This window comes from Lichenostomus cassidix, chromosome 3 (genome assembly GCF_008360975.1).
Source record: "Lichenostomus cassidix isolate B80296 chromosome 3, HeHo_3.0, whole genome shotgun sequence".
Lineage (NCBI taxonomy): Eukaryota > Metazoa > Chordata > Aves > Passeriformes > Meliphagidae > Lichenostomus > Lichenostomus cassidix.
The window spans coordinates 38553435-38578283 of record NC_139483.1 but is presented as its reverse complement, the minus strand read 5'-3'; the positions used below and the strand labels follow the sequence as shown (position 1 = coordinate 38578283).

The window sequence follows — 24849 nt, the reverse complement described above, 5'->3', positions numbered from 1 at the left end:
TTTTTCTCCCAGTAATTCTTGCTAGCAACAAAAACCCCACTATAAGTAAGTTGCTACAATTTAATACGCATCTGAATCAAAATGTCAGTCAGCCAGTGCACATCTGACTGACAGCCCCGTGGGTCAGATATGAGGCTGCATGGCTCTCTGCACTCTTCATTTCCTCCACTGCAAACACTCCCTGCCCTTGTTCAGGGGCAGGATGTGTGTCAAACCAGTAACAAGAGGTCAAGGGAATCAACAGCCCCATCCCTGCCAGAAAACCATTCCTGGAACTAACCCCCGCAGCACTGCTGTTTCCCTCTGGAGCCTAGGAGCAGGTGGCTCTCCTCCAGGTGATCACCCAGGTGAGCCTCGTTCCATGAAGGAGAGCCTATAAATTAGTGCAGGCTGGGTCTAAAGAAGCCTTCTCTGCCTTTGTGGCTGTGCTGTTGTCTGCAGTTTGTGCTGGCATTGCACTACTCTGGGGCAGCAACATTGCCTAGATGGTAGATATGGAAGAACAGCAGCCCTGTGGGCTCTTGGGGCTGTGGCACTGCTGCACCTTGACCTGTGAAGGTGAGAAAGTGGCTTGGAGTAGCATAATTTCATTACTGCTCCTCAGGAGGAGGAAGAAGGGCACCTAGAGATAGGCTGGTAGCACTTTCCTGGCTTATTCATCCTGGAAAGTGGAAAATGGCATAGAAAGTGCATAAGCAGCTTTGTTGTTCATGTCTGGGTCTTCCTGCTGTGCCTTGTGGGGTGGGAGCCTGTCTGTCTGGCATAACAGGCTCACCTGTGGACACTCCATCCCAGCCTTGTGTGCTTCTATCCCACCAGGAGGTAAGGATTTTGCTTTGTGCATGTAACTGTTCTCAGTGATATTGCCATGGAAAGCACTTGCTTGACCTCTAATGTCTCTTTTGCAAAGAGTTGGTGTGTTGCAGCTGGTGTCTCTCTGCCAGTGGGGACTGGAAGTGTTAAATGGTTTGGTCCCTCGTGTAGCATGGTTTTAATTTGCCCATCAAGCTGCTTTTTTTGGCCTTTTAAAATTCTTCTCAAAAGGAATATGAAATGTAAGTTGTGTGGGGGTGGTGTACAGCTGTGCTGTGTAGCCTGGCTTTCTGTTCAATCTCACAGCACAAGAGGATTTTAGATCTGGTCTATGGCTTTCTGCCCCTAGCTCTCCCCTCTGTCCTTGCCTTTGCTAATGGTAGCTGCCGTGATAAGGGGGGAATTCTTTCTGGAATTGTGCAGTTGATAGATGCAGGCTGGGCTACAATCAAAAAAATCTTTAATCATCACCCATAATATATCTTCATTTCTTGAGCTCAGCTATTCAAGTCTGAATCTCAGTCATCTCGTCTCATACTTGTCTATAAAAATAAGCAGCTACTGTGATATTCATTTGGAAAAAGTAATGAAATACAGCATGTCACATGCTTAAAATATCAAACCTAAAAAACTATTACTTCTGTCTGCTTAAAATTCAAAACACTGGAGAAATTAACTCAGTTTGGGTTCTGATTTGTTTTTTTTACCAGAATTGAATATATAACACCTGTAGAGTTTAGTAACTCCATTTTTTGTTCTCATCTTCAAGCTAAAGTCATCTTTAAAAAGACAAATGTGAACCGATGAAAGGGGAAGAAATCATACTGCCTGTTTGGTTTTGGATTAGAAATTCTTGAGTTATGATTTAACTTGTGTGTATGCTTTCTGTAGTCTTTATTGATTTGAATGTTTGTTCTGTTTGAGTGGTAATTTCCTTTGATACTACTGACACTTAATGTTGCAAAGCTTCTGTAATAATAGAGGATTGGTGCTATTTATGTTGAATAGACTTTATTAGTTTCCAGACTGTAGGTTAGATCCCTGTAAGAAGAATTTATGAAGTTGAAGTATGTCACTAGGACTTCTGCAGGTGTGGCATTAACTCCTGTTCTTAGTTGTGGAATCATGATTTACTGAGTGAAAACAAAGCAGCATGCACAAGCTTTCAAAATAAATTGTAAGTATTCTAATGCTTTCTTCTGTTCAAGGGTGTGATTTCCTCAGGCTCTGAGGAATTAAATTATGCTTGAAATACTGCTTACAGTCCTCTCTCTGTATTTTTAGACAATCTTAACTTTTCTGCTATCATGATGTTTCCTAGTCTGTTACAGAAAGAAAATTAAGGCAGAAAGCTTTTCAGTTCTAAATGTTTTTAATTTACAAAGTTCATAAGAAGGAATTAGTTCCTGAGCATTCTGTCACCAGAATGATGTTCTAAATCTAAAATATTAATTTCTTTATGTAATTAGGTGGACAATTTGTTTGGACTTCCAAACATAACTACTGATAGAAACAGTGACCTATATCAAAGTACTCTGTTTCGTCAATGAAGACAAATTTATTTCATGGGGACAATTCCCCTAATGTATACTGGAATAAGATAGGTGCTCTTACCCTGTTCAGTGCAGCCACATCCACCCTAGTGAGATACAGCTCTGTTTCCTTATCCTGTTGGTGTTTCTGCCCCTTCTACATGCTACAATTGAGGTAGTAAAGCTGTTTCTACTCCTTTTAGTAAGGAAGTGTTAAAGCCGTTGGAGGGACTAGGTTGCAGCTACCATCTTTTTGCCATGTGCCCCACTGCTATGGCATTGAGGTGACAGGGATGAGTTTTTCCTTGTTTTTTGGGGAGGAATAAGGGTACATTGGGGTCATGTTGTTGCTGGATGCAGCGAGTGTGGCAGGTGTAGGGTAAGTGAAAGCTCAAACATTCTCCCCATCACCCTGTATTGCTTTATTGCCTCCAAATCAGTTTTCCTGGCCCTGAGCTGAGGGCAATGTGACTGTCCTTTTCCCTTCCCATCCCCTCCCCATCCCATTTTGACTATGGTAAGTGTTCAAGCTGTTCTGCAGCTGCTGAGAAGCCTTGATCCAGCCTGACTGGAGCTGTTGTGTTCAGCTCTCCAACCTCTGACAGAAGTGGCAGCAGGCAAGTGGAAGCCTCTTTGTTTAGCCAAGGTGCTGCTGCATTAGGAACTGGCAGAGATGGGAATGTGTCCTTGGAAATCTCTGCTCTAGGGCATTGTTAACTGCTCTTTGAAGAGCTATATATAGTGTATTTTGGGGAAAACAGTCTTTTCTGTGCTTGTGAGATGAAAACATGAAGTCACAAAACAGTGTAATCTTGTGTAGCAGGAGAGCTTTTGCTACAGCTTAACTTTATTGAACATCTTTAACTGGTGTTAAAGGTGTTCAATAGCATTACCAGTGTGTAATGAGGAATTACAGCTTTAATGAAGAATATCCCAGAAGTTTGCACAGGAAATTGCTGCATAGCAGATTACTTGAGTACATGTTTCTGAGGGTCAGCATCTTTGCCAGAGGAGTCTTTTTTTTTTTTTTTTTTTTTTTTTTTTTTATTGGGTACAGCATGTAGCAGGTAAGGCTACCCTGTGTTTGGCAGCTCAGCTCTGTCTGCTCTCCTTACTTCCACAGTAAGGAGACTAACAGGCTTTGGATTTTGGGCAAACTGAGCAAATCAGCTCAGGCTTCCTAGCTGTGCAGGCTTGCAGTGCAAACATGATGCAGGTACCCACATGGCTTGTGTAAAAAAACCAGTCACCACCTGGTTTAGTGTTGGTGGCACTCAAGTGGGTTGTAGAACTTGGCTGATGCCATGTGATGCCACTTGGTGCTGCTTCCAGTAGTCTTCCTGGGCTCTCCAGCCCCAAGGCACTCAGGCCATTGATGCCAGACCCAACATTGTACCTCAACTAAACTAGCTTTTCTGTTTTCCAAGTTAATTCTGCCAGTATTTAACTATTCATTAACATTAAGGACTGATTAATGTGGGATGTGTCAAGTGCTGGTTACCTTAATGCAGGTAACTAACATATGTGAAAAGTGTTTGTTTTTCAACAGCTCCTAATAGCCTTCATCCCTGTTTTGCAGAGGCACTAGGCTGGCTTATATTAGCTGTCTGTTGCCCACTTTAAACTGAAGGAGTCTAATTACTGTTGTTGCTCTCTAAGCATATTGATTTTAATGTTCAGTCTAGACCTTCTCATTAAATACCAATGGTGAAGCCAGAGCATCGCAAAGGTTAGGAATTAAGCTGACCTTCTCTCCAGTTTTGAGTATTTATTTCATGATTTCATGGTTCAGACATGATTTTAGTTTGAAAATGTTAAGTTATGAGATTTGCAGGCGGCAGATGCACACTGCTCTGATAATGAATGCCTTATCTGCCACTTTTTCCTCTTGTGTTTCTCAGGCATGTACTTTACAACTAAAGAGTAAATTTTTAGCAGCACTAGGGATGCTTCTCCAATTAGAATAAACAATATTTCTGCTGTACCTGGCACAATTAGCAGTGTGTAGATACTGTTTTGTGCTTCTCTCAGGTTCTGCACAAATGATGGTAAGCTATCCAAGTGCTGAGCTTGAAATAGTTAATGCTAAGGCAGTGAACAAAGAAGCTGAGGAAATGTATTAATCTTGTTTAGGAATGAGCTTAGAGCATTTCAACACCTGCTCTCATAGAGAAAAAATAGTGAGGAATTTTATTTGTTTTCAATCAGGAAGATTAGCTTTTGATAACTTTAATATAAAACCAAAAAAGTATAGGCAACTTAGACTTCCCTCCATCAAAGAATGATGCATGGAATCTGTGCAATTTAAAACCTGCCCTAGTTGTACTAGTTGCTCCTAGCATTTGACACCCATTTACTATGGATTTCATCCCTCTAAGACTGACTGCACAGATTATAGGACACTAGTCATGGACAGCATGTTTCATCCACATTTGGGATGGTGTAGCCAAAGTCCCATATTAGCCTCCAGGACCATACTTTCTACTTCCCTGCCATGAGGCTGCATTTTATGACAGCTGCTGATGGATATACATGTGATGATAGTGATCTGTGTGGATCTAACAGCATCACTGGGATGTGCTCAGACCTCTCCTCTTGCTGTTGAGATTGTGCTTGTGCATGGTCTGTGTGTGTGTTGCCAGCAGTATTTTCTTCATCACAGGGTGCCCAGTCCTTTAGCTGAAGGGTCTGCATCAGCAGAACTTCAATAGTGATTTCCTCCACTTTATGCCAACTCTTTACCATCAAGTGATGGATTTTGAAGTGTTCTTTCAATGTGCCTTTGTCTTTTTTCTCTTTTGGACATTTGGAGGAATTTCTTCACAGAAAGGGCAATTAAGCAACCTTCCCCATGTGCTTGTTCCACAGGTACAAATATTCAACAGAATAAAGAGTTTAAAAGATGACTGCTTGCTTGAAATGTGTTAATGTGCAGCAGAACAGTTTTTTCTGCCCCAGGTTTGTCCTTTTTGGCTCCAATATGTAGCAAGAACCATTGGAAAGGACCAAAGAAACTCTTTTTTGATGTCTTGGGAAACTGAATTAATCAACAGGAAGTGTTCCTAGTGCTCTGCTCTGATTTTGCTCTAAAGTGACCTCTGAGGGAACTTCAACACATGTTGTACAGTCTGATTGCTTTGGAGGTTATGGGATGATCAGTGGTTGGGCCTCTTATAGTTGAGCATCCAAAACTTTCCAGGAGTACTTCAGCAGCCAAAAATGGCATCAGGTGGGTAATTGACTCAATGGATGTTCTCTAGTGTAGCACCTGAAATGGGGAGTGTTACTACTTTACTATTAGCAATTTTTTTCTCCCAATTTTACCAATGCTATTGACACCTGAGAGACCTGATGTCTTCTCCGTGCTGGCACTCGGGGGATTCCATTCTTTAAGGAAATGTTCCATGTAGCTCTTATCTGCCTAAGAGATCCTGAACATGAAGCTTAAATTTTGCTTGTGTAATGTTGCTAATGAACAGACAGGCACGTGGTCAGTCTTGTCCCAAAAATTATGCACAGGTGAAAAACTGATTGAAATTTAGAAAAGGAAAGAAAGTTATGTAGATGATGCTGGTCTGGCAGTGTAACCAGCCTAATAATAGGTGATGTTTGTACTGTGGCAATCAGAAAGAGGCATTTAAATGCAGAGGGGGACCTTGGGAATGCCTTTGAAGGAGGGAGGATTTTTTGCTGACTTATGTCAGTAGTATATCTTTTGGCTATTGGACAGGCAGCAAGTTATCTAGCTGAAGCTTTGAGTGAGCTTTGAGCTCAAGCTGTATGCAGATGAATGCAATTGTTTTGGCATGAGGTGATTACATTCAGCTGAACACTGAAGTAGTGAACTTAGTGTGTTAAGCTAGTGAAAGAAAATATTTCTTTGTGCATCAAATGGGGAAATAGTGCTTTTGTTTTTCACAGAGCGGTGGACATGTAAGTTATTGAAGTATCTTAATGTAATTAATACACAATGCTCTTAAGGAATTTTCTTCTATACTTGTGTATCTCCTGCTAGTGTAGGAGTTACCATAACCCAGCAGGATATTGATGTGTCTAATCCCCCACTCTGCATCTGGCAGCAGCCATTAGTTACCACTCAGGAGACAGGTAAAAACAGGTGAAAAATCACCATGCAAGTAGTCCAGGGCTTCCTAACACAGGAGATAAAAATGCTTTTGTTCTCTTGATGCAAGTTGAACTCATCTCCTTGTAATTCTCAGGCTAGTTAGCATATCTGCAAATATTGCTTCTGATAAATTGTGAATGTGGTTAACTAATATTTTTCTTAAGAAAAGAAATCTATAACTACTTCTTCTGCTGACCAGATTTCTTGTGTGTCCTCAGAGATCAATTGCTTTGAACTTCAGTCTGCTCATTTGTGTGCTTTTTGCCTGTGTGTTTCATCCTCTTCCCTTCTATTTCTTAATTCTACTCCTAATGAGGTGTTTTTGGAAGTGGACTACTCCTGATTTTGTGATATTAGTCTTTCTAAACTGGTATTTTTAAGTGGATCATAGAGGTGCTTGGAAAATGAAGCATAGATTTTTCTGCTTGTGAGTCCTCATTGTCCATTAGAGGTTACCATGATGAAAATGACTGGTCCCTCTGTAGTAACACAATTATTTCTAGCAGTACATAATTAATATTTTGTTTCAGATTCTTAATTACAAATATGTCACTTTCTTATATGAGGAATTTAGTTTGCTAGATACTTAGGAATCTGAAACTTGTGGACACACAAATGTTTTTACTCACAAATGAAGATTATGGCAAAAAAAAATAATGAAGAAAATCAGGTATACATATTAATGATGGAGACCCTGTTCTTGAAAAATCTCAAGTCAAACATCAATCTGGAGACTTCAGTGGGATTACTCCAAGTAAATGCAGCAAAATAAAGGGCAGGAGGAAAATTACCAAAACTCACATCATCTTTTGAGCTGAGGTTAAATATTTCTGCCCTTCATTAGGTAGGGATAAGAAATGTATGGAATGCATACTTTGGTTAGTCCAATAAACTTGGATATTTGAGTCCAATTGATATATTGGTGCTGAATAAGTGCACTGAGTCCATTGCACAGTACATATATTGTGCTTACAACAGAAGTATGTTTGCTTTAGCAAAAGATCTTCTCACTTGTTTTTGCTGGGATTTAATTTAGACATGCTTAGAGTGACCAAACAGTTCTGGAAATAAACTTGTGGGTTTTGATGTCCCAGTTTAATAATAGATTAATACTAAAGGAAACATGTAACTGTATGTCTCAAGAATTAAGTGAAGTTCTTGAAAAAATTGTAAAAACATTAGGTCTGCATGCACATGTTTTTAGCTTGACTGCTGGTCAAACTTTGGATTTGCCTCCCCTGGGATTATCTGGACATGTCCCACTTCCCAAGTTCCCTGTTGCCATAGGCACTTTGCTCTTGCTCTCAGCCTGTAGCATCCAAGATTTGTATCTCAAAGGCTAAAATACAGTCCTGTAAACTAGAGTTAACCAGTTTTTAAAAATCAAGACGTCATGTGATATAATCATGTACAATCTTCATGTATCTTCTTTGGGATCACGTGTCTGATTGATAAAGATCTCTGGGTTTTGTAAAACAAGTGTGGTTTGTTCTCTGAACTTGTTGCACTTGGTCCTGGCTCTGGCCTCGCAGTCATCGGTGCTAGGAGGCTGTTTGGGAGTGCCTGTATGCCAAGTTAAAGGTAACCCTGTCTCTCATGTGTTCCTGGGGAAGAAGCAGAGACAGGACACAAGAGCCAGGAACTATGTTACAGCCAGGTACTGCAGCTTCTGACCTCAGTTTCATGTTGGAGTTATGTGGTTGACATCACTCCCACTATGCTTTTTTGGTGAGCAGTGAGTAAGTGCAGTAATCCAGATATTTAATTGCTCAATCTGTAAAGCAGATGAAGCTGCATAATTGGTGTTACAAGTTGTCACTTTAGTGTTGTCACAGATGTCAAGAAAAGTGTTCATATTCTAACACAGAATTAAAAGACTGAGTTCTCACAGCAGTATCTGAATGCACGGCTCCATTTGTGGCTCCGTTTGAGGTCTGATTTTTTTTTTTTTTTTTTTTTTTAAATTATGGCTAGTGAATCTGATTTTCCGAACTATGTTTGGTGTTTGGACTTACAGGGCAGAATATTCATGTTAAATAGAGTTTGGGGGAGCTGAAATACAACTGGAGGAAGAACACTTCTCAAATGTCCCCTTGTAAAATGGCAGGAGAATTTTTGTTGATAACTAAAACTTGTTCTGAATTTGTACATCACTACTTATATGGAAGTAGACTGTGGCGTTTTGAGCATGGAATAGAAGAAAAGTGCACTCTCTATGTTGACCATTCGTTCCAAAATGATTCTTTGAAGAGCAGTGATTTATTTAACAGTAAAACCTTTTGGACCCAGATGAAGTTGCCTTAAGTTAAAAATGCATGTTTTGTCCTGAATTTGAGGAGAATTCCAATCAACATCTGCATGAATCATGGTCTGTGGCAAGTGGGCATGTTGTGTATTGTCGTGCTAGTTATAGTAAGGTTGTAATAGCTTTTGCTATCTGAAGGAGGAGGAAAGGGCATCTGAATAAACAGATACTACTACAGGCTTCATAGTACAGGGATAAAATAGTAAAGGAAGTGATAGATAAGAGAATTCTTTCTAAGACTGGAGTAATACAGGGCTTGGTAAAACTTGGATATCTTTGTTAGCTGCACTTTCCTGTCCCGATGCCAGCGTTCTAAATCGTGGCTATAAATCGCCTTATTTTCCTGTTGCCTCTGCAGCCCCAGTTCGGCGGCGCCGCTCTCCCCTCTGGCCCCGCCGGTTCCCGGGGCGCGGCGGGGCGGGAGGGCGCGGAGGGATGCGCTGCCGTTGCCATGGCAGCGCCCGCCGCCGCCGCAGCATCCTCCGCAGCAACTTTCCCCCTGGCTTAAAAGCGAGCCGAGGCGGTCGCGGCGGCCGACAGGGACGGGACGGGGCGGCGCGGATCCGTCCCCGGCTGCGGAGCGGCGGCCGCTGCCTTGTCCTGCCTCCGCGCCTGCGGAGCGCCCGCGCCCCGCCCGCGGCTCCCCTGAGGGCAGCGCGGAGCCATTTTGCCGAGCGGGTGGGCGGAGGGTCCCGGTCGCGCTCCGCGCCGTGTCCCGTCTCTCCCACTGACGCCTTCCCTTCTCCGCTCCCGCTCTCAGCGGCGGCCGACGCGCGCTCCTTGTGCTTGATCCCGTCCGCAGGCAGGAATCGCCCAGCATGCCGATCGCCCACTTGCTGGAGCTATGGAAGGGGATAGAGGTGGAGCCCATGGAGACGGAGGTGAGCGGCGGCTGTCAGCCCACTTTCCCGCCGGGGGAATCACCTCGGTGGTGTCCCAAACCTCACGGAATGGGGTGTGAGGAGCATCCCTCGCCCGCTCCGCTCCTGCTGAGGGCGGGGAGCCAGCCGAGGCTCGGGAACCTGTTGCCTCGCAGGCGGAGCGGAGTGGAGCTGCGGCCGCGGAGCTCGGGCGGTGCGGGATGTCCCGTCCTGATCTGTCCTGTCCCCCCGGCACCGGGCTCGGGTCGGAAGCGTGCCCCGGGGGACTGGGGTGGCTGGAAAGGAAAGAGCGTGTAATAACAGACAGGAACCCTCAAAGCGGCTGAGTCGGACTCAGGCTCACCTTTAAACATGAAGTATGTGATCTGTAATTTGAGGCTCGAGTAGGTCCGTGGACCTCACTAGCATTCTGATTTTCTATTTGCCCATTACCTCTTAGCACAAGACTGCTTTCCGGATCATACTGGAAACCCGATGCTGTTATAACTCGCTGGCTTCTGTGTTTTGTGTGTTCACCCTTTGTCTTGTAATGTTTTCATTCCCTGCAATCTAAGGTCATCTTGTGTCAAGAAAGGTATCATTCAAGTTCAAGAAGCGTTTGGACAGTGCTCTCAGTCACATGGTGTGATCCTTGGGGTTGTCCTGTGCAGGAGTTGGACTCTATGATCCAAATAGAGTTATTCTATGATTTTATGATTTTTTTTTTTTTTACTGTAATAGGACAAGGTGACTTCCTGAGTATATCTGGGACTGTTTAGTATTGCAATAAAAACAAAATTTCATGTCAACTGTTTGCAGCACAGGATGCATATTTGCAACAAATAGGTGGTAGAAATAGATGAGTGAAACTTGTGAGTTGTGGGGGGGTTGGTGTTTATTTTTTAACACCCTATCCCATTCTTTGATTGAAGTACTGTACTGGGGTTCTGGTGAGAGGGACAGAGGGGAGTCGGCTGAACTGTGGGAAAGGTTTCATGCAAGGCATTAGCTTGTACATGTAAACAATACAGCAGAGGTGATACTGTAATATACCAGCACAGCTCTTTCTGGAGTCTCTAGGTTAAAAACAAGCTGTGAGGGGCTTGCAGATGTTTAAATCATGTAATTCACTTCTGAATACTCTCACTTATTCCACTTCGTGTGATGCAAGGAATCTGAGTGCTAATAAGCAGGTTATAGCTGGGAAATTGTATCATTCCTGATTTTGTTGGAGAAATCAGCTGACACCTTGTTAAATCACTTTCACAATGAGAAGAGTTTCATAACTATATTTATAATGAACTGTTTTCTTCTGCACATCATAGAAATGGTGCTACCCTTCCAAGTCCACCTTTCCATTGACATTGGTATTCAATATGCATATACACACCTGTCTTTTTTTCTACCTCCTTCCTTCTTCCTAAAATCAGTTTGTTTTGTGTGTGTCCAGTGTTTTTCTTTCTGGCCCAGACAGAAAACACTTCAGTCATTGCTTTTTCTGCCATCAACTTCTGGGAAAAACTTCCTTAGATCATAGGGTAAATTATACACTGAAGCCCAATGTACATTGCCTGGGACAGCATCTTTGTCACCTCTTTTGCTGGTAGAGGATTATTTAGACCTTTCAGAAGAAACTGTGGGTCTCCTTACCAAGTGTAACTGACCCCTTGCAATGCTAGTTAATTAGATGTGTGGTTTTGTAGGTTTTAGTGGTGCTTTTTTTCATTTCCTGCTTGAAAGAATAGCATAGCTGAGCTATACCATTCTATCACTTGCTGAGATTTCACTTACCAAAAGTTTAGAGGGTTAAAGAATTGCAGGCATAAACTCCTGCAGTGTAGATGAGAACAACAGATGAAGCAGCATTTATTGGTTCTTTATTGCTGTCTCTAAGCGCATTAAAGATATGCTATAGTTTAAGACCATTTTAGATCATGCTGTAGATAGAATTCCTAAAGTACTGTTTGCTCAAGTCTAGTAAAAGTACATAGAAATTAATTTCATCTCTTGTGGGCTCTTGTCCATGAAGACATTTTCAACCAGCAGAAACATTTAGTCTTTAATGAGCTGAATACAGCTTAAACACTAGTGGTTGTACTGATTCAAGGGAGCTGTCATGGTCTCTGAATCTGTGTGGGATAAAATGTTTTCATGGTTGTCTGCAAGTTGTTCTTTTTCACGGAAGCTTTTCACAGTTAGACAAGGAGGGAGACAGTTTAATTCTTTGATGCATATGGACCTCTTTCTCCTTCCCTCCCTTAATGCCAAAAATCCTTTTAAAACAGAGGCATTTATGAGTGGCTGTGCATGACTCAGGTGAATGACTTGCAGATATTAAAGACAGCTTTTATAGTAAATCAATCGCTTGATAAGGAAGAGTGCGTTGAGGGCATGTTCTATATAATGCTTGTGTAAAGGAAGATTAGAGTGGAATACTGCTTCTTTCACCTGTTGACTCAGGAGGTCATTAACTGTGTTTGACAAGTAAGCAAGAAAATTTGTCTGCTCTAGAATTGCTTTGTGAGTAGGCAAAATTATTGATCCCACTCAAACTGGATGGATAGGATAGTGAATTACAGCCTTGGGAATATTTTTCCTGAGAAGGGGTTGTGTGATCCAGCTCTATGCAATCATTCTACCTATTTTCCTAAGGGTTCATCACATAATGGATTTTAGGTAAGCACAACATTTAAATGGAAGCTGAGTGTTTAGAAAATTTGGTCCTATATATATACACATATATTCTGTCTTCTCAGCAAGAAATGCTGTTCCATTTCTATAGTTTTTTTCTAAGGAATATTCTTTTGTTCTTTATCCATTCTATGATAAATTTTGCTTTAGCTATTCATCAGCAATTTTAATAGTTCTTTAATTGTGCTTTCTTCTCTTAATGTGTTATGTATCTTGGAGAAAGCAGGTCCCCATGGATTCAAAGATTAATTTACCTGTGCAAAGTGTGAAGAATTGAACAAGCCTGCTATAGTAGTATAAAATGAGAGCAATTTAACTGCCTAAAATTAAATTGTCTTTATTTGGTGCTAGATCTTGGCTTAGAATTGTCTTTCTTGGTAACATATATTTACAGGACTTTTCCTCTCTTTTCTCCTCTCTCTTCCCTAGACTGCAGTGGAAGATGCTGCCCCGGATGAAGAACCTGTTAAAGAGGTAAATCTGCTTATTTGTGGATCACATAAATGTTAAAAAATTATTGTAATATCTTCTGCCTTAATGAAACAAAATCTCTGGTACATATTCTCCACATGCTTCTAGCTGTGAAGATGCAAAGCCATCCTATTTTTGGTCTCTTATGAGGTCAATTGAGGAAAAAAAAAGATATGTCCAACTAGAGGTTAGGGAATTTAACAGATTCCTTAACCTCTATTTACAGATATTATCTGTGCATTTTTTTCCAAGTAAGAGCACACAATTTTTGAGGTATATAGTTTTCTTGCAGAGAAGATTTTGTAAATTTTTTTAAAAAGTAGCTGTCATATTAAAAATCTTTGTGTGTTGTACATGATAAATTAATTTCATAGACTAGTAAATTGAAGTCATTACTTCTTGTTCCCTTGGCTGGCTCTTCACCAGAGCAAGACTAAGCTTAACCCTTTGCTTCAGGTTAATCTGTTATTTATATTATTATGACATTGCACTACTGCGCTAATTAAAAAAAAAGCCAAAACAACAAATCCAAACCTAGAGGAAAAGGTGAGTCTTGCCTCAAAGTGTTTAAATGTCAAATAGAAGTGATAAAAAGTGATATGAAGACATAAAGCAGGTAAGGTCAAATCATCATTCACTATTATGATTAGCTGAGGGCAAAGCTTTACACTTTGTGTCACACCTGGTCCCAGGTGTCAGTGCAAGGTGCTGCTGGTTTGTGAAGAGTGAGCCAAGGTGTGCTTGATGCTCATTAGTCATTTGCTGATGTCAAAAAGCAAAGTAGACTGAATCCCTTCAGGATTGAAGGCAGCTCCAAAGATGCTTGTCTAAGTAGCCACCTTTTGAAGATCAACTTCCTGGTATGTCTTACGCCTTGAAATATAAAATTTACCTTTGATGTCTGATTTTCAGTGCAAGGATGTGTTTTTGTTACTTTTTGCTATGCTAAAGGCATCGTTTAACCCCCTAATGATAGGAAGAAGGAAAAAGTCTTAGCTTTGATCTCTGAAATGAATGCAATTTCCAAATGGATTTTTTCCTCCTCCATTTCTCAAATGAGCAGTAAATTACTCTTTAAAAAGCTTGGGGATGAAATTAAGTGCAGGTAGCTTGGCTCATCACTGTCTTTGAGGATATGGCTGTAGATAATATTTTTGGTTTGTGGGTTTTAGGAGGACTTTCTTTGTGAAGATAGCCTTCATTTCTCAAATTAAATTAAACCTAGTTAATTTTCATTAGGGATGCTTCTTATCATTCTGAAGGTTTAAATTGGGCAGAAAAAAAATGGCATGTAGTGACTGCTTGTATAGAAACCTTAATCCTGTATTCTCATTTTCTGATCTAAGCATTGCAGTTTGCAATTCAATATCTGCAATGGTGTTTTTCTTGGTCTATTCCTGCCTCAGCAAGGTAATTTCAGTGCCTGTAGGACAATTGACAGCATGTACTGTAATGTGTGACTGAAAAGCCTGCCGCACTTGTGCTTTATAAAACATACACAGTGACCACTAACAAATTGACAGTGAAATATCACTGTCTAATGCAGAAGTACCCTCTCCCTTTTAACTGACTTTCCATATGTCTTGACTGCACAGTACTACAGAAAAATAAGAAGCTGAACAATAACAATATTAAGTTTTCTGAAGTACCAATCTGAATTTTTCTGCCTTGCTCTGCTGCTGTCATGCTACTTCAGCCCTTTTGCTAGGTCAGTCTCTAAGTCTCTTCAATTTCTGTGAAGCTTGTTTCCTACTGCAGTGACACTATAAGAAAAAACAGTTCACTCTTCCAGGGACAGATAGCTGTACTGTGCCCAACCCCAAAGTAATTTTTTTTTTTCTTTGAGACATGAAGCATAACTAAGGAGTGAATTTAAATCACATAATACAATGGTTCATATCTGCTTAAAAGATGTTCTTGAAAGTAACCTGCCTTAGGCTGTGTTGCCTCCTGCCATTTCTCCTGTCCTGTGTATTGTATGGACAAATGACATGGTACTAAAATGCATTGTAAAACCTGCACTTCTCATTTTTTTCTGAGGTGTGATTTTCTTGTGGATGGATAAGTTCTTTGAATGTCTTGGGGGCATAAATTAATGGGACTGTTGGATACAACAAGTGTTCCTGAGACACATCTTGGCCCTAGAGCACTGTGTCAGCTCTGCTCTAGAATTTTCACCCAGATTACTCAGGGTTGTTATGAGGGTTTTTTCCTAGGAGGAGGAGCATCCTGCAGTCCCTGTTTGTCCTGCTACAAAAGCAAGCAGATTAGTGAATGGAAATTTCCTTAAGAGGATTTTATACTCCTGCAGCAGTCCTTGCTTATACTTGTGGGATGCAGTTTTTCCTTAAGAGGTTCTTTTTGGCAAAATAGCCTTTTCTTGATAGGGTAGGGTAAGTTTGACCACCTGTGTTGGTTAGAGGCCCCAGCATACAAAAGGATGATGTGTCTTGTGCTCCAGTCTAGATCAAAATGTTGACATTTCATCTAAGTCTTTTGAAGGTGCAGTTAGCAGCAAAATACTGTGTCATATTTTTCTAAAGTAAGTGTGAAATGGCTTGCAGTACTTTGAAATTACAGCATTTAGAAGCTATCTTGTAACAGTGCTTTGAGCTGTTTCACCCTTTCAAGGGAATTTGTATGCTCTGATTCAAACATTGCATGGGGCCCTTGGGAAAGTAGAGCAGATATGCAGGGGAAATGCTGATACACAAACAGAATTGCATGGCAACACTGAAAATGGCAGTACCTAGGCTTGTTGTTAGCTCCTGTACAGTTTCCAAAGATGTGTGACTTCTGCTGATACTGTTTACATTGGTGAGAATGTGAACAATAAAATTGGAGGGAGTGAAGGGGGATGCTCTGTGTGTAGTCTTATGGTGAGCACATCTTGCAGGCTCTACCACTGTCTGTAGAGAGGGTGTGAATTTATGGAATCTGCAATGAAATATTAAGTTTCTGTAATTAATGGCATTAGCAGCTCATGTGATACCTTTTAGGAACTGAAGGGAAGATTTAGTGAATGGTCACAATGAGGAAAGCATGAAACTTCTGTCTATCAGTGGAGATTTTATTTTTGTTGCTCTAGTGCTACTGTTGTGAAGGCAATAAGTATTCACAGCAACATGGAAAACTGATCTTGGAAGGTGCCTCTGGAGATTGTCTAGTCCAAACTTCCCTGCCTTGCTGAAAACAGTGTTGGTGATGGGAAGGTGCTTGGGACTGCATCCAGTTGTGCCTTGGAGTCTACAAGGTCTCTGGGACACTGTTCTGGTGTTTCATCACCCCAAAAGGAAACTAAAACTTTCATGTTTCAATAAAATTTCCTGTGCTTTAGGTTGTGCCTGCTGCCTTTTGTCACTTCATTGGAGATACCACTGCAAAGAGTCTGGTTCTCTTGTTTTTATTTTCTCCCTTTCAGTATTTATATATGTGAATAAGACACATTCTCCATTCCTTCCTTGTCCCCCTGCATTGTCTTCAAAGATGTGCTGTGGCTAGCACAGGCTTTTCTCATGAGAATCCTTTTTGTGTTTTATAAATAAAGATAAAGTTTGGATGTTATTAAAAACAGTGTCCCAAGATCTGGACGGTGCAGGCCTGGCCAATCAGGCCTAAGGGAAGGTTTCTGACCGACCAATCTGGGTGACTTTTGAAAACTCTATATATATGATGAAATCAAAACAATAAAGGTCATTCCTTCTTGCCACTGAGAACTGGTGCCTTCATTACTCTGCTAGCTGCTCAACAGCGACAATGTACAATTCCAGCTTTCTCAGAATGTTTTTGTAGGTCAGATATGCTCATCCATTGCTTGTTTTTCTGGTGATTCACCTTCACTTGCTCCAGGTATGTGTGGTTTCTGGTTTTTTTGGTTTTTTTTTTTTTTTTTTTTAAACTGCATAAGCCCAGAAGAGGATGTCATTCCAGATGTCTCAGCAGTGCTGAGATGGAGAGAAGGATCACTCCACTAGATCTGCTGGAAATACCTTTTCTAATACAGCCCAGGGTGTTGTCAGCTTTCTTTGCCAGCTGGCTTATATTCAACTTGTCCACCGGGTTCTTCTGTGCAAAGATAACTTCCAGCTGTGTGTACCCCATCCTGTAGCAGCAGAGCATGGGGTTATATTTCCTGTGGTACAGAACCTTGCATGTTCCTTTGAAGCACGGAATTGACTCCACAACTCAGATAGCTATGAAGTAGATATGTTTTTATTCCAGCTGGGGTGCATGGGGGGTAGCCCCTCCAAAAGCATGCGCACCGTCAGCAGCACTTCACTAAGTTTATATTAGGTTACAGATTACATATGCATGAAGTTAGACAAAGCCCCATACATATTTATTACCTATCCCTGCTTTGTATTATAATGAGTTCAAAGTTCATTTAAATATGCTCGTGCCAGTGCGGTGTCTCAGATTAATTGTGGGCGAGGGTCCCAAATGATTAATGAGGGCAAAATCGGTAGTCTTCCTCACGATGAACTGTTCACCCAGTTCCCTTGCACATGCTCCCTTGGTTCTTGGTCCAAGTCCAAGCCTGAGAACCAACTTGTACCGGTCCTGGGGTCCGATGGCGGAATGCTCAGTCACACTTAGTGGTTTTTCTCAATTATTTGGCTCTCTTCTCTCTATCCTCCCCGATACTAGGTAGGCACAAAATCATTAGGCAAATAATAAATGGTTTTCAGCAGGCAAATCTTAGTAAATCATTATCCAATCTCTGGCCTTCTAAATCAGTTCAAAATATTATTATTATCCAGCTTCTAGTTCTTTTAAATTAATAATTTCTATTTTACCCTAAATCACCTTTGCCCAACTTTGGGATCATGCTGTTGCCAATTTCTTCAGTCAGCAAAGGTCCCTCTGGACAGCAGCACAACTGTCTGGTGTTATCAGCTGTTTCTGCATTTTGTAGCATCTACAAACTTGCAGTGTATATTCTGCCCAGTCACCAAAATCATTAATGAATAGTGATGTGGCAGGCTCTGGGAGGGTGGCACGAGCCGGCTCCCCCCCAGAACTGGGTGCCTGGTCAGCGTAATTCCACTGGATCCGGGGCACGCGACCCCCAGGGTCCACTTGGCGTGGTGTGAGTCTCATAACCACAGAGATTCAGCAGGAAATGAAGTAAGATGAAGAAATTAACTGGAATCCATCTCTGTTCTGCCAGGGAGGTTTATCTGGGGTAAGGGGAAATGGGCTGCAGGGGAGGAGGGCAGGGGAGGTTCGGGGGCTGCCAGTGCAGAGATGGAGACCCCTCTCTGATGCAGACACTGGCTTATAAGGGAAGAGAAAGGGGAGGGACTGTCTCCCCCAGAGCGTATGCCAGTGACTGACCTCCAGCTGAACTTTGTGCTGATCACAACCCTCTGGGTAGTCTGGTTCAGTTTTTGATCTCACTGTTCACTTATCTGCTTCAATCAGTCCTTCATCTGCTTGTCTGAGATGATGTGGGAAACAGTGTCAAAAGTCTTGAAGCCTGCACCTGTATTCTTCAAAATGGTGAAGGCTGTCAGGCTGTTTAAGCACAGTTTTCCTCTTCACATATCTACGGTGACTAGGGCAAATAATTTTCTTGCCATTCATGTGCTTGTGAATTCTTTCCAGAGGGATTTGATTCATCACCCTTCCAGGTATTGAGGTGAGGCTGACTGGCTTGCAATTTGCTGGATTTTCTTCTTGAAGAGAGGAACTCCATCTGTTCTCACACCTCTCAAGAAGATTTCCCACTTGCCGTGAGTCTTCAGAGTACTGAGAGTGGCCATGCAATGGCATTGGCCAGTTCCCTCAGCACTCATGGATATATTTCATCAAGTCCCACAGACTTTTTGCAGGATATGTTCAGTTTGTTTAAATGATCCCTAATCTGACACTTCGCCACCAGACTTTCAAGGAGGGAAGCCTAGTTTGGGTTGCTAGACATGTTTACTGAACATGCTGGATTTCTTTCTTCCTCTAAAAAAAACAAGCAACCAAACCCAACAACAACAACCACCACCAAACACTCAGAATTAAGGAGCCTTGTTTAATAAAAATTTTGAAGTAATGAAAAATTGTTTTCTTATCAAGTAATGCTTTATAACCACAATATGTAAGTAACTGTAAGCTCAGATATTGTGCTACACACCTTCCTAAAAGAAAGATTTATAGGCAGCTATCTGGGATGACTTTTTGCTCACTATAGAAATAGGTGCTGAGTGAACTCAAATGCAGGCCCTTACTGGAAAACTGTGACTTTGCATAGCTTCTTACAAAATCACACTAGTGATGTATTTAAGAAACAAATTATTTCTTCTTTCCACAGTTCTTTGTGCATGTGCTCTAGGCAGTGTAAGCTGTTTTACTTAAAATTTTTCATTTAAACAAATAATCTCTAGTATTTAGCTGTTATAAAGGATTTGGTAGGTAATAACTTTGCAAATTGATTTTTAGAAACTGTGTTTCAATTCACAAAATATGTTGATCTATAGTGCCTATTTTCTAACACTTAAAAAGAAAAATAACTACCATTTATTTTGTAATGAAGTTGATCGGGCAACCAACAGAATACTGGTTTCTGTTTAACTCCATGGAAAATAGTGTATAAAACTGTGTGTTTGATGAAGATGAAAGGTTATTCTGTCACTGACTTTGTGTGACTAAAGTGTGAGAGGGGACAGCTGGGGTCATGGAATGAATGAAATGTCGTCTTCTCTTGCATTCCAGAGCCTGTGTTCAGAATCTCAGCACTGAAGGGGAAGCTGACAGGACAACAGCTGTGCTACTCTTATTGAAATAGGATTTTGTAACTTCTGGTCCTTTATTAATTTATTTCTTGTTGTCACTGTCCTTATCAACTGAATTAAGACAGGCATAGAGGATATGTGAATATAAAAGGAAAATCTAATATTTTTTCACTCTTATTTTTTTCTTTCTCCTCCCCCTTATACATTTCATACAGCAAGTAGAGAGATAGAAAACTTCAAATTTTTAGGGGTAAGCAGTGTGTACATTTGAAATTTGAACTTAAATATTTAATATCATATTTATATATGATATCTCATTCACATTAAACTTCTAACTCTCTTTATTGCATGGCCCTTATTTTTTGAATTACTGCTTTCAGACAATGTGCTGTTGTGGCTCAGATGCATTAGAGAGAAGATAACAGCGCTTTGAAAAGAATTCTTAAAAAGCCTGTGAACCCTTTTCAGGATTTTTCAACTCCTCTGGCTTTCTGCAGCCTTTACTAAATGCTGCTGTCTGTGCTGAGTGGCAACCTGCACTGAAACTATTCTCTCCATGGCCAAAGGGAGAGAATTTCTGTTTCTCAGAAATCTTAGTCTTTCAGAACCAAAAGTGAAAACTGTCTCTATATCTCTGTATCTATATTTCAGAACCAAAACTGTCTCTATATCTCTTGAGACCCTAAATGAGAAACTGATGACTTTTTAGGTGGTAGAGAAAGTCACTGATAATTCTAGTTGGCAGCAGAGCTTCACTTGAGAAAGTAGCTGATGCTCCCTCCTGTTGAAAGGTAACTTCTACACATGTTGGTCTTCTTAATCCTTTACTAAATCAGGACCTTGGGGTGGTGGTGATTTCACCTCTGTTCCTGATACTGCAGGAAGCACTGATGCAGTGGGATGGTGCAACCTGCAGAGTTCAGGGACAGTGCATGGGGATGTGGGTTTTGTGGATGTGTTTTTGGTTGTGTGTTTAATTTTTAAGTTTGCAGTGTCTAACGACGGAACAAACAGCTAACCAACCAAATGTTTTTTCCTAAGTGGACACTGCAATGACCAACTCTGATTTAATCAATTAGACAGGCACTGGATGCACAGCAAATATATTGTGCTTGGAAGCTTTTAAAAGAAACTTTGTAGACTGCATTGCAGTGGTCACAACTGAGCAAATGTCACACTGAACAGGGAAAAGAGGTTCTGACATTATATGCAAGATGTGAAATGCTTCACGGAATTAGGCTGCTTGATTTTGAGCAAGGGTTATTACTTAAGACAAATGGAAGTTCATCTGGGGAAAGCCATTCCCTCATGAAAATAATCCTGTACCATAATGGCAGTTGGTGCCCAAGAGTGTGCTGGCTGAGAGTGAATTGTGTCATCAGGAGAGATGAGTCACTTGGCAGTCTCTGGAGTCAACGATAAATTGTTTCTGTGATGAGTGTGGTGCCTCCTAGAGTGCTGTGTTATTTAAAATGGAAACAAACTACAGTTTACACACAGATGGTTACAACTCTAGGGTGAGAAAATCCATTTTTCTTCATTACAATGACGTGAAAGTCAACTCTTTAACTTTTTTTTTTTTTCCCTCCTAGATTGCTCTAATTTTCTTGCTCTCTCTGTGGTTTGTTCTCTCCTTAGAACATAGTGTTTTGTGTTGAAATAAGACTTCTCTTTGAATCTTCTTCTCTCCTTTCCTGCTGCTTCCAAGGTTTATAAATAACTTTCACCAAGGGAAAAGTCATGTGACAAAGAAGCAAGATGAGCTCTACTAATTTGGAAGAAAAAGTCTTCCTCTGACTGCTTTCTTCCAAAACTTTGGTGGGAAAAATCAGAAGGTAGCTCTAAATAAAAAAAAAAAATTAAAAATATATTATCAAATGGGCATGGTTAAACATGGAAGAGTTATGTTGTTATTGGAGACATCAAGTATTAAGTTTCTAGGTAGTTATGTGCTCTTCAGGGAGCAATTTATTTTATTCAGACTTGACTAGTTTCCCCCGTTGATTAGAAAGAGAGCTTTTAAATTAGTCTGGCTGCATTTTGAACAAATGAATTATACTTGCAGAAGTTCTGTGTTTATAGAATGTGTGACCAGTGCATGTGCATGCTTATTACACTGAGGGTTTCACAAAGATTATATTGACATTTACAAGGTGGTGTGTGAAATATTCAGAGCAGCAACAAAACCAACACTGCATAAATTTTAGAAGTCTAAAAGGAAGGCAAATTACTACTTCTTAAGCACCTGGATGCTTAAAACTACCAGATGCTTTGTCTCATTTGGCCACTTATTTCTTGTAAGTGGCCAGAGAAGTCACGTTGTATATCATCTCCGTGGGAGAGGTTACGTCAGCACCAGGGAAGTGTGGGGCTGAGTATGGAGACCTGATTGTCTAGGGTTGCAGGTGGGTGTTTGTACAATATTGGCTCTGTGAGCTAACTGCAAGTTCCCAGCTGTTCAAAACTTTGATCCAGCACCTGTGTAGAATTCCTGGCATATCTAAGGTTCTTGAAGTGTTGGTATCCTCATCAAATGAGCTCTTTGTAATTATGCAAAGTAAAAACCTGAAGTCTTCTAAATATTACAATTTTGCATGTGAGGAGTTAGTAAATGACAAATTCTGCTCCTGCTCAGACCTGTCTCATCAAAAGTGAATGTGGATTTCCTGATTGCTATTTTAGTCTTTACTTTGAGTATGTTTTCTCCCCTTTTTAATTGTGTGAAGTCAGTAACTAGGGTGGTTACTAGGTTTGCTTAGTCTGGTCTAGAAGTATTCTTTCTGATGACAAACTTCAAACAAAAGAAAAGGAGAGGAAAAGTATAGTGGGTACAAACTGCCATTCACATATATGATGAGTGATTGAAGTATAGTCTATGCCTTTCATTGGTGTCTTTTGTTATTTGGGGTGCTCTGGGTGTTAGGCGTGCAGATTAGACATATTCATTCATATTTAGCACTTGAACAAGTAGTCTGATTCTTTTGTACACTAGAAACCACAGTTCTCACCTCCAGTAATCAGGAACTGAGGGGTTCTCAACAGCTACTAATCTAAAAGTCTACCTTTCAGTTCAGTTTTCAACTGTGCTGAAAAGGTAATATTAATATATATTTAGCAGTACCTCTTAAGGAAGCAAACATTCCAAACAGAATAATCAGCAGTATGGTACTGTTAAAGCTGGAATATTCCTATACATGAGACCTCTTATTTGAGTGGATTCTTTCCTGGTTTGTGCTATTAATCATGTATATGTAGTTTAATATCCTGCATTTTCCTATAAAAATGCTTCTATTATGATGAACAGTCTTTAGAGACTTTGTACAGTATATATTACAGCAGCTTTTAGCGTGATTTGCTTTATTTCTTTTTAAAGAAAGCTAAGGGTTGTGAGTCACCCTTCCAATAAAGGAAGCTTTTACAACAGAATAAAGCTGCATAAGTAGTGTTTTGGTTATGTCAGTGAGCCTCCCCTGTGTGTCTGTCATCTGAAAACTGTTTCTGAAATCCTTCTTGAAATGCTGCAGCAGAAGTCTTGAAGGCTGAGCATTCTGCACAGCTGAATAGGGAGGCATTGGGGAAGGGGGTGTTTTTTAACTTTTTTTTTTCTTTTTAGTTATAGTCTTTGAAATGCTTGGTCTCTTCATCTCCTTTAAAGTAATTTAAGAGGCTCCTTAGAAGGGGAAGAGTAGTAATAGAAGGGAGGGCTGACCTATGGTCCTAAAATCAAAGCTAGAGCAAGGTGTTGCTGAGTGATTCCCAGCTTCCTGACTGCAGTATTCCTGACACAATGGGCCTCTGAGGTGAGGTCTGTTTACAGCCAGTGCTGCAGAGAAGCTGTTTGCAGAGGTGGAGATGATGGGTTTTCCCCAGATGCTCCCTAGGGCAGCATCCTTTGGGCTGTCCTGCTTGTCAGAAGGCACCTTGGTTCCTTGGCCCTGTGGGTGCCAAGCAAGGTCAGGGCCCTATTCCAGCAGGGCTGTGTGCTAGGTAGCTTGATTCCCACAGGTGTTCTTAGGAGTTTCTTCTCAAACAACTGCCTAGGTTCTCCACAGATGAGAAATCATCTCTTGTACTGTTAGCTGCCAAATACTTGAAAATAATGACAAATCTGAATGCCTAAGCCTGGTATAATGCTGTTAACTTTTAGGAGAAAACTGAAGTATCACTAATTTCTTTGAAATTTGTCAGGGGTGCTGTAGATTAGATGCACAGGGCACATTTGACTCAAACAATTGAGTCAGGAGCTCTGTCAGGGTAGGAGATTTGTGGTGTGTGTCTGGATTTATTTCTATCTGATTGGTTTATTCTCTTGAATATCCTGGTGTCAGTTTTCCTAGCCTGGCATAAGGTTTCATCACACTTCATGGAGGGGAAGGTAGCCTTGAAGCTCCAGACTATGCATCTGGTTTTATAGTGAGATTTCTTCTGGAAATGGTGTATGAGAAGCAATCTTATTGCATATATTAATATATTTCTGTGGCTGAGAGTCTTGTGTAATGAAAGGGAGATTAACAGAGATCAGAGATCTTAATAGTATTTGTCAGTTTGCAGTGTGTAGTTTGTTTACTTCTGTAAACAGACAAAATCAGTGATCAAATCCTATAAACATCTGAATCCGGTATCCAACAAATAGTTAAGTAAAGTACAATGCTAAATAAAGATGACTTGATATCCAGGCTTGATGCATATCTTGTACAAGATATTTTTGTGGATGTAAAGGTGAATGAAAAGGTGTAAGAAAGTGACAGCCTTTCTCACTTACTGGTTTGAATCAGGCTTGATTTAGGGTTGCATGAAGAGTTAGTTTTGCTGTCTGATAGCTCAGTGTCGGTAGCTATGGTGAGGAGTTCGGCTAATTAATTATTCAGATTAAGCTTAATTGTTCAGATTAAGAATGTGGGAATGGTTAAAGGATTAATTTTTCCTTCTACAGGGTAGGTGTGGCCACCTGTAGTCTCAAGTGCGTTAGTGGCACAGGTCTTGAAAGTCACTGCAGCCTCAGCCAGAAATATCCCTCTTCTGAGCTAAATGTTTAACATCAGTGCCCATTGGCTAGGAGAGGGCAGTAACTGCAACTGGCAGGATGTTTCTTAATGGTTCCAGGGAAGCAACTCCAACAGGATAATGCATGTATGTTTATATACATAAAAACATAATAGTTTTTATTTTATTTATTTTATCAGGACTACTTTGTGCAAGTTTGATCTCTTTTGCTAGGTGTTTATCTCAGTATTACATCTTAGGGTATATTTCTTGTTAAGCGCATAATATGTCAAGTAACAGCATGGTAACCACTGAGTACATGCAGGGGTGTACACAAGGATGA

The 24849-nt window shown here is 40.8% G+C and overlaps 1 protein-coding gene across 3 annotated transcripts in view; it reads left to right on the top strand.

Moving 5' to 3' along the window:
* The first annotated feature begins 419 nt into the window (after window positions 1-419).
* The window catches only part of RPS6KA2 (ribosomal protein S6 kinase A2), a 286999-nt gene continuing 262569 nt past the window's right edge, over window positions 420-24849 (top strand). Inside the window, exons 1-2 of one of the 3 annotated variants that reach the window (XM_085055349.1) lie at window positions 420-558; window positions 12757-12801. Coding sequence is in view for 2 of the 3 variants with exons in the window: in XM_085055344.1 (XP_084911470.1) it covers window positions 9595-9657; window positions 12757-12801 (108 nt within the window). In the remaining variant the exon portion in view is untranslated. Of the gene's footprint in view, window positions 559-9308; window positions 9658-12756; window positions 12802-24849 lie in introns of those variants that run through there. The other 2 variants (XM_085055344.1, XM_085055346.1) reach the window with 2 other exon arrangements.